The sequence below is a fragment of the Emydura macquarii genome, unplaced genomic scaffold (genome assembly GCF_026122565.2).
Source record: "Emydura macquarii macquarii isolate MOO-44397 ecotype Brisbane River unplaced genomic scaffold, CSIRO-AGI_Emac_v2 contig_306, whole genome shotgun sequence".
Classification (NCBI taxonomy): Eukaryota; Metazoa; Chordata; order Testudines; family Chelidae; genus Emydura; species Emydura macquarii.
Window position 1 is genome coordinate 12,001,419 of NW_027130443.1, and position 17,046 is coordinate 12,018,464.

Sequence of the window (17,046 nt, forward strand, 5' to 3'; positions counted from 1 at the left end):
GGTCTGCATTTCACTGGGGTTAAGACAAGCACGAAGACAATGAAAATAAAAACCACAAACAGAACAGAGTTTTTAATGAGTCCCATTTATTTGGTTTCAAACAATAAATGACTAAAAAAAGAGTAACAACAAAAATCATGTTATGAGCAACTTTTTTTTTTTTTTAAATAAAAAAAGAAGCCAGTACATAAACTGCTGTTGATGGAGTCACCATTGAGGACAAATGGAAACCATTTGCTCCCTCCAGAATTCACAGCTTATTGAGATTTGCCCGACAGGATCCGATGAAGTAAATTAGATAATTTAACGTTTTATTTTTGAAAGAGGAAGGAGAAATGGACAATTTCCAGCAGAACTCTGACCTGCTAGGGAGCGTGGAGCAGACTCAAGACAGATCCGGTTTTTCCACACTCAAACAGTATTAAGATTGGGACCAGGTGAGGTTACAGCTTGTTGGTTTAGTGGAAGATGAAAGACTGGAAAGCAAACATGCTTTGGAAGGAGCCTGCCTCCGGCTCACACCCGACTGGGAGACCCTGACTTGTCCGGCTGTGGAAGAGAACTGCAGAGCCAACACCTACCCAGACTGCCAGAACACATTATTGCCGCAGAAGCGTACTATGATGTAAGCACAGCTCCAGGCCCCCAGGCTTTGGAACATGGGCTGATCACAGGCTTGTGCTAACTATCACCTCCCAAAGGCCCCTTGTCCCCGACTGCATTCTTGCTGCCTGTGCAAGACAAAACACCTCCCCAGGGCTCCCTTCCTGTAGATTCATTCAGCGCTGGGATTCTGGCCGCGGCCTCTTGCCAGCCTGTGGTCGGCTGGCACAAGGAGAGGAGAGGTGATGGTTAGAGGAGACTGTGAACCGGTGTGGAAGTTTGGTCCGTTATGTAACCGCGTGTAGGGAAGTGCCAGCAGGGGGTTAAACAGAGTCAGCATTTCAAGAGTCGTTATTGTTGCCACTTTAATTATTTTGAAGGAAGAAAAAAAGAGCTGAATCTTTCTGTGGACTGCAGGGTCTCCCTGAAGGTAACAGCTTCATGTGCACATTAATTCCCCATCTTAGCAGCCCCACTAGCCCCCTGCAGCACCCCGAGGGCACCACTGTGGTTGTATGATCACACAGGAGAGCAGCAACTTCCTTGTTGTTGCTATTGATCCTGATTGACAGAAGAGTCTGGAACTCCCTCTCGCTGCAGCCATGCGTGAACGTCCTCCTGTTTCAGCCAGCCTTGTTTGAAAACCTGCCCTTCTCACGGCTTGGCTTTTCAACTAGAAGGGCTCCATCTGCTCCTATTGACCTCACCAGCAAGCAGTGCCATGGACTTCAGAGGGAAGAGGCACCAAGCTGGGGAGCGCTAGGGGAACTGAAGAGGTACCTGCTCCGGGGCCAGGCCCTGGCCGACTGAAATGAAAACTGAACAAGCAAGAGCCACAAGAAGCGGTGGGATTGACAGCTGAAGAGCGAGTGGCTCCAGAACCACTTCCTTCTCCCTTTTGAGCTGTGGTTTATTGCAAAAGACGCTGAGTTAGGAGGATTAAGGGGCCCGGGGGAGGAGGAATGGGGGCTTGAAGGCTTTGTAGCTCATGTTAATCACTGTAGAATCATCCCCCACCCACAGAGAGAGTTATACTGCAGCACCTGTCATTTGACACCTCTGCCGAGGGCAGGTCCCAGCTCCCCTTCCAGCCAAGCACAGAGGTGTGGGAGAAGAATGGACATTTTCCAGGGGTTGCTTTCACTGGTCTCAGTAATAACTAGGATCAGTAAAAACCCAAGCACCAGCCGTCCCGCTTCCTGAGGGCACGCAGAAGTGGCCAGTGTCCCGCCCCGCTACAGTCTGTGCGCTACCTCATAACACAGGACTAGCGAAGCTGCATCTGTGATCCCCAGTGCAGAGCTGACAGCCCTTCCTGCAGAATAAAGGCTGCCCGTGAAACAGGAACTACCAAGTGTATGTCTGTTTGAGACAAGCAGAAGGTCCCACGCTGCCTAGGTGCTGACTCCCAGCAAATTCCTGGCAGCTGTTTTAGATCTACTGGAACTCTTTGGGGACATCTGGACGCTGTACTTCTTACAGACACCCTGGACCCAGCTGTTGCGGTTGTTACTGGCCAGTGTGGTTGCAGAGTGGGAAGGGGGGGGGAGGGTGTCACTGTTTTATTGACAGGTGCCCGGGGGTTACTTTAAGCCTGAGGTTGAGGGAGTTGCGTGGGGAAATTCAGCCCCTTGGCGCTCAGTCCTCACTTGGTCTTGTCAGATTCGAGACCAAGGTTCACTGCTGCTTTGGATGCTACAAGGAGGAAAATAAAGACAATTAGCACATCAGGGCCCCTGAGTGATAGACCCCCTGATTAATCCCTATAACCTCTGCTCCCCCTTTCCCCCAGTAAGGGAAGTATTGTCTCCATGAAGGCAGAGAGGAGTGACTTGTCCAAGGTCACACAGCAAGTCCATGGCGAAGCCAGCCAGGAGCGCTCTCACCGCCAGACAGCATTCCTTCCCAGAGCCAGGAATAAAACGCCCGTGCCCAGCTGCCCCTAGGCTACACCCTATTCCCTGGCTCGGCGACCTCACAAAACCTCGGCCGTTCCAACCCCGCAAAGAGAAGACACTGGCAAGGTCCTGCCTCCGGCTAACAAGTCCGTGCCGCTGTCACACTTAAGCAAAGCACGAAGCGCTAATAGGAGGCAGACAAAAGCCTCCCCCTGCACAGAGGTGCCCTTGTGTGCAAGCTGGTGAACTTCTTGGCAGACTTCCTACCTAATCCACTTTAGCAGCTGCGAGAACCCTGCTAATCCAGCTATAACACCCCAAACCACGGCATCAGCTTTTCGCTGCTCCCCAGGTGCAGGTGGGCACTCCAGACCAGACCAACCAGAGTCGGCTTCTCCTCTTTGGGACCACGGCCCAGTTGAACCAGGTATGTTTGACACCTGGCCAGGGGACCAGGCTCTTGTTATGCAGAGGTACATGCAGCAGGGGCCTGGAAACCCGAGCTATGAAGAATTCACACCCCACCCCTTGCTAACAGCTGCAGGGGTGAATCCAGGCCCCTCCCGCAAGGAACAGGAGTGACAATCTTTGGACCTGCCATACACCCTAGAGCACCAGCTGGGTCCCGGTGTCACCTGGGCCTTTTTACACTCCACTCGGCCTGCTTTTGAAGTTAACTCTCTATCACCCCCTGGGTAGGTTCCCATCTAGACACCCAAACCTACCACACTCTCGGTGGCACCTGGATACCTCTGTGAACGTGTGATTCAGAGAGGGGAATTCAGTTCTAGCGCCAAGGGAAGAACACTCGACCCATAGCAGCAGAGTCGAGGCCACTTTAAATCCTTGGCTAATCTGACCTTCCTTTCACCTACACCCTGATTTCTAGGGGGGCTGGGATCTGGATTTCACAGCACTGGGACACACAGGAGCACGGAAGGTATGTCTACACTGCAGTTGAACACCGGCGTCTGGCCCATGGCAGCTGACTCACACACACGGGGCTCGGGCTACAGGGCGATTTAAATGCGGTGTAAACATTCAGGATGGAGCCAGGGTCTGGTAGCCCGCAAAGGGGGAAGGTCCCAGAGTCTGGGCTCCAGCCCAGGTCAGCTGACACAGGCCAGTCGCAAGTGTTTACCGACAGTGTAGACGCACCCTATGGGATTTCACCCTGGGGACTCTTAAGGGAACCAAGAGGGCTTCCCATCCAGAAACTGCACACCCTCCCCGTGAAAGGGTGAAAGACCACCCGCTCTGGGACTGATGCCACCAGAGAAAACTCTCTCTAGTGTGAGCAGCACTAGTTATTTGTGTCTCTGGAACAGAGAGTGCACTGGAATCCAATTATGGCTAAAGCGATTGATGGGTTTAATGTGTCCGATGGGCAACTGGGCGTCCCCAGCCCTGTAATGTCACACACAGACAGCTGGGGTCAGTTCAAGCGGTGAGGGGTAGGAGGATGCTGTCCCTAGCAGAGGGCTCCTGCTTGGGCAAGTTTTTCTGGCTCAGCCGTCCACGGGGTGATTTTTCCTTTGCCACGTCCATTATGGCGGATCTGGGTTCAGATAGGAGATGGCAGAACCTCCACTTCCCCTCTTGGCTCAGCCCATGATGCAGCCACTGCCCTGGCATTCAGCGCCTGCTGTCTGATGTATGTCAGGGCGGAGAAGGCCCTGTTCCCATAAAGCAGCACGATGCTGCGGTCCCATTGCCTCCGGTCCTGGCTGTCCCAAGAGCAACAGCCAGATCTTTCTGCTACCGCCCCCCCCCCACCCCCCACTTCTCCCAGGGGAGAAACCATGTCAGCGCTGGTCCAGCCGGCTGGCCTGCAGCTGCCATCCCTTCCCCAGGCCACTGGATTTCACCTCCAAGTCTCTTGGGGGCCATGGGAACGTGACCCCACTCCCAAAACATGGGGCTCTTGCATCGCACTGCTGCATTTAAATAGCACTGTGAAGAATTAACAGCCAAAGTACCTTCCACACTGGGGCAGGTGCTAGCCAGGAGAGACTGGAGACACCAGACCCAATCCCCACGTATCTACCACCAAGGCATGTGTGTGAAGGGACACAACTCTTGGGTCTGCAAACACCACAGTAATAAGCAAAGGGAAGACAGGCGACAGTGCACCACTCTAAGCTGCAGGGCTAAGCTACTGGAGGCCAGAGAGGTGCTGGAATTTAAAGAGGACAGACAGATTGTTCTCTACCAGGGAAGGGAGAGAAAGGAAAGTTTAGCATGACTCCCAGTGAGATTTTTCTTGAGGCAGTATCACCCGCTTCCTCAAGAAGTCACAAGGGTTTTCAATCCAAGGACCAACAGGACAGCTCCATCACTGAGTCCCCTTGGAGAAATAGGACCTCCACGGTCACGCAAATCTGCATAACACTTACCCATAATGCTCTGGGTTGCAATTGCACGTAGCAAGCTTGCTGCTGTTTGGAGCTCAGCCTCCCCAAGTTATGGATTCAGGGTTAGTAACATCTGGGGTGGTTGTACAGAGCCAACTTGTTAATCCACGTGGCTGCCAGCTACAGGACCTTTCACAGCGGTCAGAGGCCAAGGGGAAGAGCACATACGTTTGCCCCAGCACCTTCCTCTAGATGTTCTGCCTGAGCTCAGCACTGCTTTGCCAGCCGCAAAGACTGTTGCCATCTCCACGTGCCCCCAGAGCAGAGAGAGCCTGGCAGAGCTCGGCTTCCCAGTTACCAACGTACCTCAGCCTGATGCTGAGCAACTCTTGTTAGGGGTCAGATAGGGCAGTTAATCTTCCAGGGCAGTCGTGACAGAGGGTGAGCCGAGCAGGCGGTTTTTGAGCACAGTGCAGGCATCCCTGGGTGACAATCCAGGGCCTGTGTCAGGCTGGGAATCAGATTAGTTTGGCAACCATCCCTCTGGCTTTAAAAATTTAGGGGATGGGGGGAAATCCACTGGCAACAAGATTGTGGCCACTAAAATAAAAAGGCGCCTGAAGACACAGTTTTTGTTCTTTGCTGGTCTTTGGCTGGATTTGAAGCAGCCATCATCGGGGCTCCCCAGCCAATTAACAAGCCATCATTGCCACTGCATGCCTCGCCCCTAGCACACCGTTTCTAGCAGCCACTGGGACAGAGATAAAGTAGCACCTTCAACTAAGGACACGCTCAGGTGCTTCCCTCCAAACAGCAGCAAGGTTTGAACCGGATGTTTTCAAGAAACCAGGAGCTAGAGTTCTGGTCCAGCCTGCAACGATGGGAGGGGGAAAGTCATGCTTAACTGACCTCCACTCCCTCCACCCCTTCCCTTTGCTCCAAGAGGTGAACGACAGGAGTTGTTACATACAGACAAGCTGAGCCGGGGCCACCTCAGACACCAGGCGGGCTCTGCTGTCAGCCAGAGCGTGGAGGACTGGGCGGAGAGACACGAGGGAAGAGAAAGAAAAAAAAAAAAAAGGAGAAGAGGCAAGAGATTACGAGCCGCTTCGTATTGCTGCGGAGAGGAGACAGGGCTCTGTCTGGCCATGAAGTTACGGAACAAGAGAAGGGTGAAGAGAGAGCATGTTCCTGCAGGGACACCGATGCGATGGTCTCATCTTGAACGAGGGCTTGATTCACAGTTCCATCGGTGCTACTCTGGCAGGGTGCAAACAATCTCCTGAAAATACTCCCTGCTCCGAGGGTTTCCCAGGCTGCCAGCCCTGCTCCCAGCCCAGGGGCAGATTGGCGGTATGGCTGGAGTACCTTGCATGACAGCTCTTCGCTGCTTCCCAGGACACATAGGAGGCCATGGGAAGCAATGCCTAAGTTAGAGCAGCCCTGAGACTGCTCTAACTTACACCCCGGCCAGGTAGGGCCCTGCCCAGCCCTGGAATACAAGGAGGACAAAAGGTGGCTGTATGCCCCCTCTTATTGCTGCCCCAAGCACGGGAGGGAGGTAACTGAGAACACGGGCCAGAACGGAGAGAGGGAATCGGACGTGGTACCTTCTCTGGTGACTGTTGAAGCAGCGTTGAGTGCCTTGCCGCTCAGGTCACTGATCACGCTGTCTACCGTCCGGTGGTGCTTCAGGAAGCAGGGCCGGATGACGTTTTGATACAGCACCTGGGAGCCGTTCCAAGAGACGGGCGCCATGCACCAGACCAGGAACAGGCACTGCAGGGAAGGAGACACGCGTCACTCCAGATTTGGAAGCGACCCAGCAGAGATCTGGTGGCAAGACAGAGGCCTCACAAGACAGTTCTCATTCATCAGCTTTAAAGGGCAGAATTGGCCCTGGGTGCCATCAGCAGAAGTGGCGCTGGACAAAGCTCCATGGAGAAGCATTCAGCCCGCCCAGCTGGACAAGGAGAGGAAGCAGCCAAGAGGCTCCCGATAGACCTGGTCATGCTTTTTTGGGTCTGTTTTTGTTCAAACGAGCTTCAATAAGCCTTGGACACCACCCCAGCGGGAACCCTCGAGACACCCCTGCTGGGTAGAAACTCAAGGCTAGAGACATCCCTGCTATTGACGTCAAGCAAGTTACATCAGAGAGAGAGGTTTGGCTCCAAGCCTGTAGTGCTACGAAGTGGGCTGACTCCCCATTAACCCAAGGTTTTATCTCCCTCTCGAGAAGACAGAGCACAGCGGGAGAAATGGGACAGCAGCTGATCTCCGGGGGCCTCCCCCCAGTTACCTTTCCAGCGTAGTAAAACGGGAACCAGTAGAGGAAGGTGTCGGAGAAAAACTCTGCCACACTGAAGACTCCATACACCACCCAGTACGTGAGCCACATGGTATCATCTTCCTTGCTGGAGCTTTCAATGGCTTTGATGCTACGGGCAGAAAGGGGACAGATTAGTTCTACCTTCTCCGCTGCTCACGTGTTTTAAAGATGGGCACATGAAGGCTGAGATTGTCAAAACTTATCAAATGAGCTGGGAGGCGGGGGGAGTTTTGGGTGCCCTCCAGGGGTGCTGATGAGCATCCACTGTTTGAGGAACTTGCCTCTTTAAGGGGATCTCAAGTTGATCACCCCCCAAAAAACCCCAGGCATTTTTTTTTTTTAAACTATCTAGGTCAAAAAATAATACAATGGAGACTAAACTTGGGACTCCAACAACATTGTGAGACATTCTCCTTGGACAAGGAGAATTTAGCATCTCGTACGTAACAAGCAGATACTGATAGTTTGGGTGTTTTTGTGGGGCTCATCAAAACACGCTGGCCCAGCCTCAACTTAATCCTGTTTCCTATAGCTGCTCACAGGGCCCCACATGGTAATTTTGGAGGTGAAAAAAGCATTTGTGTTCTGACGGTTCCCTCTGGGGCCCCCCCGAGAGACGGTCTTGATGGGGAGGCCAATGCACCTGGCCTCTGACCCCCTGGAAAGCGAGGGAACTGCAGCCACGCTAGGTGGGGCGGAGACGTCTGGCACTTACGAAAAGTAGGCGGGGTAGACAAAGCCAATGAGGTTGCAGAGCAGCGAGGCGCCATATCCAAACATCAGGTACAGCCCCAGGAAAGCGACGGTACCTGACCGGGAAAGGAGACAGGAAGAGAGACAAATTCCCCAGGGGTGAGATTAGTGACGCCGGGGAAAAATGACTGGCACAGGGGGGTGGTCGTTCTGTCCATCGCTCAGCAGGGCTCCTAAGGCGCTCCAAGGACGGACGCCTCTCACGGGAGCTGTGGAGAAGACCAACGCCAAGCAAAGCAGAACCAGGGACGGGACAGAGAGGTGCCTCCTGATACACCGCGAAGAGCAAGTCGCCTCCATGCCATCAGCTCGTTTTAGCTGGTTCTTTGCAGCTAGTGAAAACCCTCTCGCTGGCTCTTTGTTCAGCCTTCACCGCTAGCAGCGTCCCACAGCAAAGACAGCAAGCACCACAGGTGTCCGCATAGCAGCCAGCTCTGAGCTAGCAAAGTGTGGGCCAGCCATGTCTGCCCCCTCCACGGCAAGACCAGATGGGGAAGAACATAAGAACGGCCACAGTGGGTCCCACCAATAGTCCATCTAGCCCAGCATCCGGTCTTCTGACAGCAGCCAGAGCCAGGAGCTTCAGCGGGAATGAACAGAACAGGCAATCACCGAGCGACCCGTCCCGCTGTTGTCCATGCCCAGCTTCTGGCCATCGGTGCCTACAGACACCCAGAGCATGGGGCTGCATCCCTGACCATCTCGGTGAATAGCCATTGATGGACCTGTCCTCTATGAAATGGTGAATAACGGGGCCATGCTGCTGGTAAAGATGCCTGCTCTACCCAGGAACGCTGGCTCCTTTGCACATACATGTTAAATATCGGACCACCTGCCAGAACCGGCTGGATAAAGACAGCCCCCATCACTTGATCGGTTCTGCCAAGCAAAAAGCCTCCATGCACCACCATTTTGCTAGCGATGCCAGGGAAGCCCAGGCACATGGAGTAGAAAGGGGCCTGATTCTTTGGCCCTTTCCCTGGGTCTCCTCCCCAGAGAAGTTCTGTCCCATCCCTCCCCTCCCCCAAATGTTCAGTGTCAGTCCCTTCTTGTTCTTCACCTGACCTTCCTAAGACCAACAAGCGCAGCCCAGATTTCAGGGTGTCGCCCAGGGTCTCTTTCTGGATCTCTGTCTCAGGTGCTTTTATAGGCCCCACTACCAGAACATGGGCCCGCCTCCCAATCGCGAACACATTTATCCCCATGACGCTGCTGTAAAATAGGGCTGCTACTGCACACAGGGGAACTGAACCAGAGACTTGCTGGACGTCACACAAGAGGCCTATGGCAGGTCTCCCATGTCCTAGACCCTAACCTTCCTCTCCCCCACCCCAGGCCCCCTTTTCCTGGTGAGTTTCATGCAGAGGAAGGAGCTGATTTGCTGTCCCTTTGGTTTGTAACACAGGACCGGACTAGCAAGAGCAGCAGCAGCACAGGCTGCCCTTGCATTGCATCTCAACCACGAGAGGAAGCAGCCATCCCCAATGACGAAGGGCGAGCCTGGTCTCTCTCAGCCAGTTCAATCCCTGGCCTCTCCACTGGGCCAGTTAGCAGGGGCTGTACTGTCTTTTTGATAGAGACGAGGGCTGGACCGAGGCCAACTCATTCCCCTTGGGCGGCGGCAGCAGCCTTCCTCCCCCCGAGAGAGAATCAATAGCACCTGCCAAGGCTGGATTTGAACCTGCAACCTAAAGATGGAGGGCTTTATAGGCCACTCCCACTCTCCCGAGCACCTCCCCCTCCCCAACGCTTCCTTAACTTTCGGGAGCTATTTGCCAGGTTTGAAACAACCGGCGGCCGCAGAGCACAGAAGATTCTGTCCAAGGGCCCGTCTGTTCCAAGAGCTCAGATAGCAGCTCCGCTGGGAGAACGGACCGAAAGGGGTTGTTCGGGAACACGCCGCGTTCCCCTGTGACCGAGGAAAAGCAAAAATTGCTACTAAGTGGCAAGCTGTTTGCAAGGAGACATTAGCGAGCTCCCTGGCAAAGGAAAATAAAGCCGAGATGCAGCTACCATCACTAATGGATGTGAAAGTGTACGTGTTGGTTTAATGGAAGGAGGGTCTCTTACTGGTCTTCAGGCTAATGCGAGACAGAACCTGTACTGTTTTCACAATCAGCTGCATGTCAGACAGCAGCAGCACGGGCTCCTCTTTGGGGAAAATATAGGCTGTGTATTCTAGCGGTTAGGGGCATGGGATTTAAAAAAAACCCATGTTCGATTCCCAGTTCTGCCACTGACCTGCTGGGTGACCACAGACATGTCCCCTCTACGTGCCTCTGTCTCCTCCCATGCTCTGTCACGTCTCTTTAGATTGTGAGCTCTTGGGGGTAGAGAAGGTCTCTTGCTAGACATCTGTACAGCACCTGGCACAATGGGGTCCAAATCTTAGCTGGGACCTCCAGGTGCTACTGCAATACAGGCTTGCGCAGCAGCAGAACTGCCCCCAATACTCTTCATCCAAAAATTCACATTTTGGGGGGGGGGGAAGGAAGGTCCTCTTCTTCTGCACTCAGATCCAGGCATCAGCCAGGATCAGCAGCCCCAACAGTGACCTCAGAGTATTTTGGACCCAGCGTGAGCCAAGAACTACTGGAAAGCCAGCAGGAGAGAGGCAGGATGTGTTTGCTACATCTGACAGCAAAGGCGATGATGGGGAGGGATATTATTAGAGGGCAACAGAACAATTCCATTTGCTACCCTACATCAGCTTTAGATAAGATTTAGTCCACATCTGGTGGACAGGAGGAGCAAGGGGACAGTTTGTTATGTGCCGCATAGGACAGGGGGAGCAGGAGGATTATGGTGGGGAGCAGCCAAAATTTAGCCACTCTGCTCCAGGATCTGAACTCTGCTGCAGTGCAAATGGTTCCTTGGAGGGGTGGTGCCTGTGGCCTGGCTTGAAGCGTTATGCTTGCCTGGTCAACCTCCCCACTGTTGCCTGAGCATCTGCAGCATAGTCGGGGAGTTTTATACTCCATCCTCCCAGGGCAGCAGAGATCTCATGAGCTCAGGAAGCTGGTTTGGGAGCCTCCCAGTTGCTGGGACCCGGTACGTACCCACCCTTGCTGCTTTCTTTGCGTGTTCTCTGCACGCCACTTGTACTAAACATTTGTAGCCGATTAAAAATAAAACCCTCAAAGCGCCAGCAGTTAAATCCCACCTCAGTCTTGAGTTAATATATTGAGAGGGGATTTCTGCATAGCCTAAAAGTGCACAGCTCAGTGTTTTCTGCTTTGTGTGTCGCTGAAGGATGCACATTCAGACTAGAGTACAGAGTCTCAGCCTCGCAGCTATGTTATCTAGGGAAGGCACAAAGGTTGAGACGCAAAGTTCAAGAAAGAACTCTCATTGCTTTAAGCACCAGCAAAGCAATAGGTGCAGCACCCCGCCTACGCAGGTGTTGCTATTCACAGGCGAGGCCTATCTCCCAATCAAGGAGGGGTGCAGCTATTTACTCTATCCCACACAGGTCCCCCACATCCTCTAGCAGTGCCCCAGTCTGGAAGGCTGGCATTGTGCCATCAGCAGCACAGACCGAGCTACTGGGGACTGCAGGGATGCTCACCCAGAGAATGCACATCCAAAAGGAGCTTGATGGGCTCACGATGATTTGCAAACCGTTTGCAGTCACGTTACCAAATTCTGCAAGAGCACCAGAACGCAGACCTCTAGAGGAACTCCATTAGATGGCAGCAGTAGTAGACTCTTGCACTCAACAGTTCAGTTACCATTACCAAAGAGGGACATGACACTGCTCACGTTACATATGCAATAACAGGATCCTCCTATTCTGCAAAGCATAGATCGGCCCCAAAAGTTTTGGGAGGGACATAAAAACCTCGCACTTCTGGGCTTAAGCCAATCTCTAGTTATTAGGGTTTAAGAGGCAGCCTTCACAGGGGGCAGATTATCCCACACTTTCTTTCACTGTCCTCTGAAGCACCGGGTGTTGGCCAGCTGGAGGCAGGATACAGACCAGCTTGACTCTGGGTCTGGTTTAGGGCAGCAATTCCTGTGTAAAAGCCCCTGGGTCAGACTGGCAGGAGAACTTCAGCCCTACCCAGGGTTTGTAGCATGGCGTTTGCCAACCCTCTCTTTAAAATAAAACAGCATCACACTGCGGTGGATTCCGTGTAGAGAGCCTTAAGCTGGGTTTTATGGGCTGCGTGAAGTTTAGCTGCTGGAACGTTTTGAAATACCAGGCTGTTCCCGTAAGCCAGCAAGTGGACACATTCCCACAGTCTGCTTAATCCCTGAAATGGGTCACATGTCAAAAGAAAAAAGGTAGCACAGAAAAAACACAGCCACTAGGTGGAATTAAGGCCTGTGCTTGTGTGTGTGGGTTTCTCTTTTCCTTACAGAGCTTAAAAGGGCTAACTGTGACTGGCTGCAGGAGCTGCCCACACAGCTCTGCCAGTGCAGATCAGTCCCGCCCTGCAGCACTCGCTACTAACCCAGCCTGTTTTCCCACAGACAGCTCAGCCAATGCCCCTTTGCAACAGTGGGCATTTTCTATAACAGGTTTATGCTGTCTATGCATGCCTCAGTTTCCCTCTGTCCTTTCATTGCAATCTAGTGGTTGCAAAAGGGTTAAATCTGCTCTTGGAGCAGAGCAGGAGGCATGAGGTGTTGGGTCAGGTAACTGTCTGGGGTGGGTCCTAAAACGGGTTGATGTGGCTGACACCCACCCATATCAGCGGAGGATTCGGAAAGACAACAGGACTGAACAATTGACACCCAAAGACCTTCGGCAAGCGGAGTGCGTGACTGCTGCAGGAGGACAATGGGCCGAGAGGTGTCGGGGACTCGGAGGAGAGCTGGTTCCTGGAAGAGTCGAGGGAGCTCTCACCTGGGACTGACAAGGATACACAAGGAGAGAATCAAAATTGGATCCCACAGTGGCGTGGCTGTCTGGAGCACCGGCGTGGCCAGGATAGACTGTGTCTTAACCTTTGGAGGAGGTTGACCCACTGGAAGCCTGGGTTCCTCCAAGACACGGTTTAAAAGGTGGGGCAGAGGGCAGAACTTGCGGCTCTGCAACAACCTTCAAGCTGACCCGCTGCACTAGCTGCTATTCCACGCAGCTCTGCCCCAGGCGGACCAATGCCAGCGCACCCCAGCCCTCATCAGCAAGACCTCTGCTAGTCTTGTCCATATTGCCAGGATCTCCCCAATACCAGATGTCACCAAAGCATTTTGCAAATGTTAGTTAAGGAAGAAGCACGAAGTAGGCAGTGGGTATAATGCACGCAGGTCTGGCAGGAGACAACCCTGCTCCTTTCCAATTGTCTTCTAGGTAGGGTGACCAGGTAGCACGTGTGAAAAATTGGGACAAGAGGCGGGGGAGGGGGGGTAATAGGTGGTTATACCAGACAAAGCCCTGAATATCGGGCCTGTCCCTAGAAAATCGGGACATCTGGTCACCTTATTTCTAGGACAGGGTCTTCCCAGACGAAAGACTAATGGCTACATTTAACACTCCAACCTTTGTCTGGGCACGGGTGGGGTGGGGGAGGAGAATCTATTTTAAAGTGATCTAAAGGGAAACAAGAACAATGATGTTTAAAAGGCAAATAAAGTTTGGTGGGAGCCTCCCCTTGCAAAGCGTAGAGCAGCCACGGACATTACCCTAGCTACAGAAGCAGATGGCCGGCTGACAGCTCTGACCCCTTACAAGGGAGCTACTTTTTAAATATTCCTTTGTTCTCAAGATGTCCATTACCCAGCTTAACCCATCACATGGCTGAACTGCAGGCAGACACTGACAAAAGCTGCTTGTCAAGTTCTCCGTGCCAGCACCTCTCTGTAGCACAGTAGCCCAAATTTATTTTAATGATAGAGGAAAATGCAGCTGGACTAAAACAAAAATTTGCATTAAAGCTGGAGGGGGAGGAAGCCTTGAGGCTTGTTGGCTAGAGACAGACTCTCCTTTCACAGGAGTTAATCATTAGGCCATGGAGAGTAGCTATCTTGGCAGAAGCTAGAAGCAAGTATAAATCTGACTGACAACAATTCATCTCTCTCTACTTCTGCAAGTGCATTAAATCCAAAATATCCAAGTGCAACACAAATCCTTTGGATCTCCGGCAGCAAGGATGTCAGAGAGCTAAGTATCGTTTGCAAACATTACCTGCTTGAAAAACACACATGACAACGCATCTGGTTATGCAGATGTTTCCAGGCTAGTGACAGACTGCATTGAAAGCCAGGGAAGTCACAGGTAAAGATGAAATGAGGAACGTGTACTCCAGCACCCAGGCACCAGTCGGTGCCTTGTCACAGCCGCACCCCGAGGTCCCAACCCGGAACAGTGCCCTATTGTGCCATGTGGGATACCAGTATAAAATAACCCAGTCTCCGCCCCAGAGAGTTTACAGTCTAAACCCAAACTAGCAAGCTGTTCCATGAGCTGAACACAGGGGTCCAGCCACATGGACCCCTCTGCAGGATCGTGGTCTAAGTAAAAACAAGACAGGTGGGTGTATGCCATGGAGGGGCAAGATAAAATAGAATTTCCAATTTCCTATTTGTTCCTTTATAACCAGACTTGGAATATAAATCGGCAGAGGATGCTTCGAGTTACAAATAAATGAGTTGCTTCATGCCAGCCCCATCCTACAGGCTATTGCAGTCAGCTACCGCAAACCTGCTGCTGTGCTTGCTACAGAAAAAGTGAGAACCGCATAGAGTCAGCCAAGCAAAGGCTGCGTTTGACACAGTTAGACACGGTGTGATTTAGGGGAGCACAAAGAGGATGTTCTTAAAGAAAGGAGGAAGACCGTATTTATTCAGCACATTCATTCCAAATGTCAGGCCTTCCAAGAAGAGCGCCAGCGAGCTGGGGATTTTGATTCCTAGCATCAGCCTGCAGCAAGTTTTTATGAATGGTCTTCTATAAAAACAACGCAGCTAGAGAGGTGCGGCTACGGGGGACTGGGAACCAGGGCTATCTTCTGTTCCTGATTCTGACACAGGCTTCCCATTGTGCATATTATTGATCCCTCTTTGCTTCAGTTGCCTAACCCTCTGCGGCAACACAGAAACACCTCCCCCTCCCGGAGAGGTGCTGGGTTGTTAGGATTTCATCATGGTTACGAAACTTTCCAAACTGTCGCTCAACTATTATATAGGTAGGCTTTAAAGGTTTAGATTGGAAGCATGGACAGTGCAGCCAAAACAGTCTGTTACCTTAACGTGTCTGTGCCATCACCGGATGCAAACAAAGAATCTATAGGAATTGCTGGACTGCATCAGACCCAAGGTCTGCCTAACCCACTACCAACCAGTTCCTTCAGGGGAAAGTGTAAGAAACCGTGCAGGAGGCAGATGTGAGATGATCTCCCCCACCCTGTCTCATCCCAATCCCCTAGCAGAGTTTGGTTTAAACCCCGAAGCATGACACGCTTCGGCTACTTCTCAAGAGCAGGTCAACCATGTGATGCCTGTCACCAGTGCTGGCCCCCCCACCTGCCCTGATACACACCACCACACCCGGAAGCAAGGAGAGCCAGAAACCCCTGTCCTCTGGGCAGTGGAGGAGAGAGCTCCAGACTGAGATACATGCATTGTGAAACAAACAGGCCACATGTCATCCGAGACCAGGAGGGGCTCCTAGAGCTCAGCCACTGGCCAGAGTTTCAAAGAGCTCTTCCTTCTTGCAAGGGTCCCCTGAAACTCAGCCGAGCAAAGCCCTTTCTTGGGGCAGGCCTGGAGCGCACTGGCAGGACTCTCCCTTTCAAGGCAAAGATCAACTCCCAGCCCTTCTCCTCCAGTCCTTGGGGGAAAGGTGCTTTAGGCAGGATGGGGTCCCAAGGGAGGGGTGCATTAGGAAGGCAGATCGGGGGGGGGGGGGGGAGAAGGGCTCCCTGAGTGGGAGGGAGGTGGCAGGGATTTACTGAGAAAGGGTGTCCCTGAGAAGCGAGGGGGAATATCTACGGTGAGGTCCCCTGGGAAAGGGGGGGTGCCCCAAGGGCAGTGGGGGGAGGCACAGGGAAAAGGGCTGCCCCGAAAAGTCCCCTGGGGATAAAGTGTCCCTCCCCCGGGAAGGTTTGGAGACGTGTAACCCGCCTGGTTCCCTGGGAAGGGACGGTCCCCAGCAGGGGTGTCCCGGGGGGCCGTGGGGAAGGGTGGGGAGCGCCCCGGTTCAGAGGCCGTCCTGGGCAGGGGTGTTCCAGGGCTCCCACCTGTGGCCAGATAGTAGCGCTTGATGCCGGTCTTGGTCTCCAGCCGGCCCAGCAGGTCGGCGAGCAGGCCGGGCCGGTCGAGGAAGGTCTGGAAGCGCTGCTGCAGGGAGCCCATGGCGCCGGCGAGGGGGCGACGCGCGGTCCGGCTCCAGGCGCTAAACCCGGCGGCGGCTGCTGCTCGCTCCGTCTCTATCGGCTCCGCGGCCGGACCCGCCCCGCTTCCCCGCGCCGGGCCAATGCGGGAGCGGGGCGGGGCGGGGCGCAGCCAGGTGGCAGCCGGGGCAGGGGACGTCACAGGGGACAGGACAGGTGAGGGCGCGCGCGGGACAGAGCAGGAGAGGGCGCAGGGAAAGCGCAGGAGAGGAGAGGGCATGGGGCGCAGGATAGGAGGAAAGGCGCAGGGGAGAAGGGGGGATGCAGGGGAGAAGGGGGCGGAGGGGAGGAGAGGGCAAGGGGAGCAGGGGAGAAGGGAGGGCGCAGGGAAAGCGCAGGAGAGGGCGCAGGAGAGGAGAGGGCACGGGGCGCAGGGGAGAAGGGGGGCGGAGGGGAGGAGAGGGCACGGGGCGCAGAGGCCAGAAGAGAGGGTAGGAGAGAAGAGAGGGCGCCCAGGAGTCAGGGTTCGGGGCGAAGGGCGAGCGCAGTGTCGGGCAGGGTGAGTCCCCTTCGGGGGCAGCCCCCCGGGGCAATGCCAGGAGAGGGCGCCGCGCTCAGGGGAGAGCCGAGAGGAGGCTGCAGCCGGACAGCCGGAACTGGAGGAGAGGGTGACCCAGCCTGACAAGCTGAACAGCAGCAGCAGCAGCAGCAGCTCCCTGCAGAGAAGGCTCGGCCCCAGCACAGCTGCTCCCGGGGCCGCTCCGCGCGCACATAAAGCAAGCCGGTGTCACTCTCTGCGCAGGGGCGGCCTGTGAGGGCAGGGCAGGGCA

At 53.9% G+C, this 17,046-nt stretch overlaps 1 protein-coding gene across 2 annotated transcripts; it reads right to left on the reverse strand.

Annotated features, from left to right (window-relative positions):
- Positions 1 to 1,213: 1,213 nt before the first annotated feature.
- Positions 1,214 to 16,428, reverse strand: REEP6 (receptor accessory protein 6). Of its 2 annotated transcripts, XM_067559580.1 has the most exons (6): positions 16,124 to 16,428; positions 7,900 to 7,993; positions 7,155 to 7,293; positions 6,466 to 6,634; positions 5,826 to 5,891; positions 1,214 to 2,298 (listed from the first exon to the last, which is right to left on the reverse strand). In XM_067559580.1, exons 1-6 carry the CDS (start codon positions 16,236 to 16,238, stop codon positions 2,249 to 2,251), a joined length of 633 nt encoding a protein of 210 aa, XP_067415681.1. In that variant the 5' UTR covers positions 16,239 to 16,428; the 3' UTR covers positions 1,214 to 2,248. The 2 variants fall into 2 exon arrangements, with proteins under 2 accessions (XP_067415681.1, XP_067415689.1); XM_067559588.1 differs by lacking the exon at positions 5,826 to 5,891 and having other exon boundaries at positions 16,124 to 16,424.
- Positions 16,429 to 17,046: the final 618 nt, after the last annotated feature.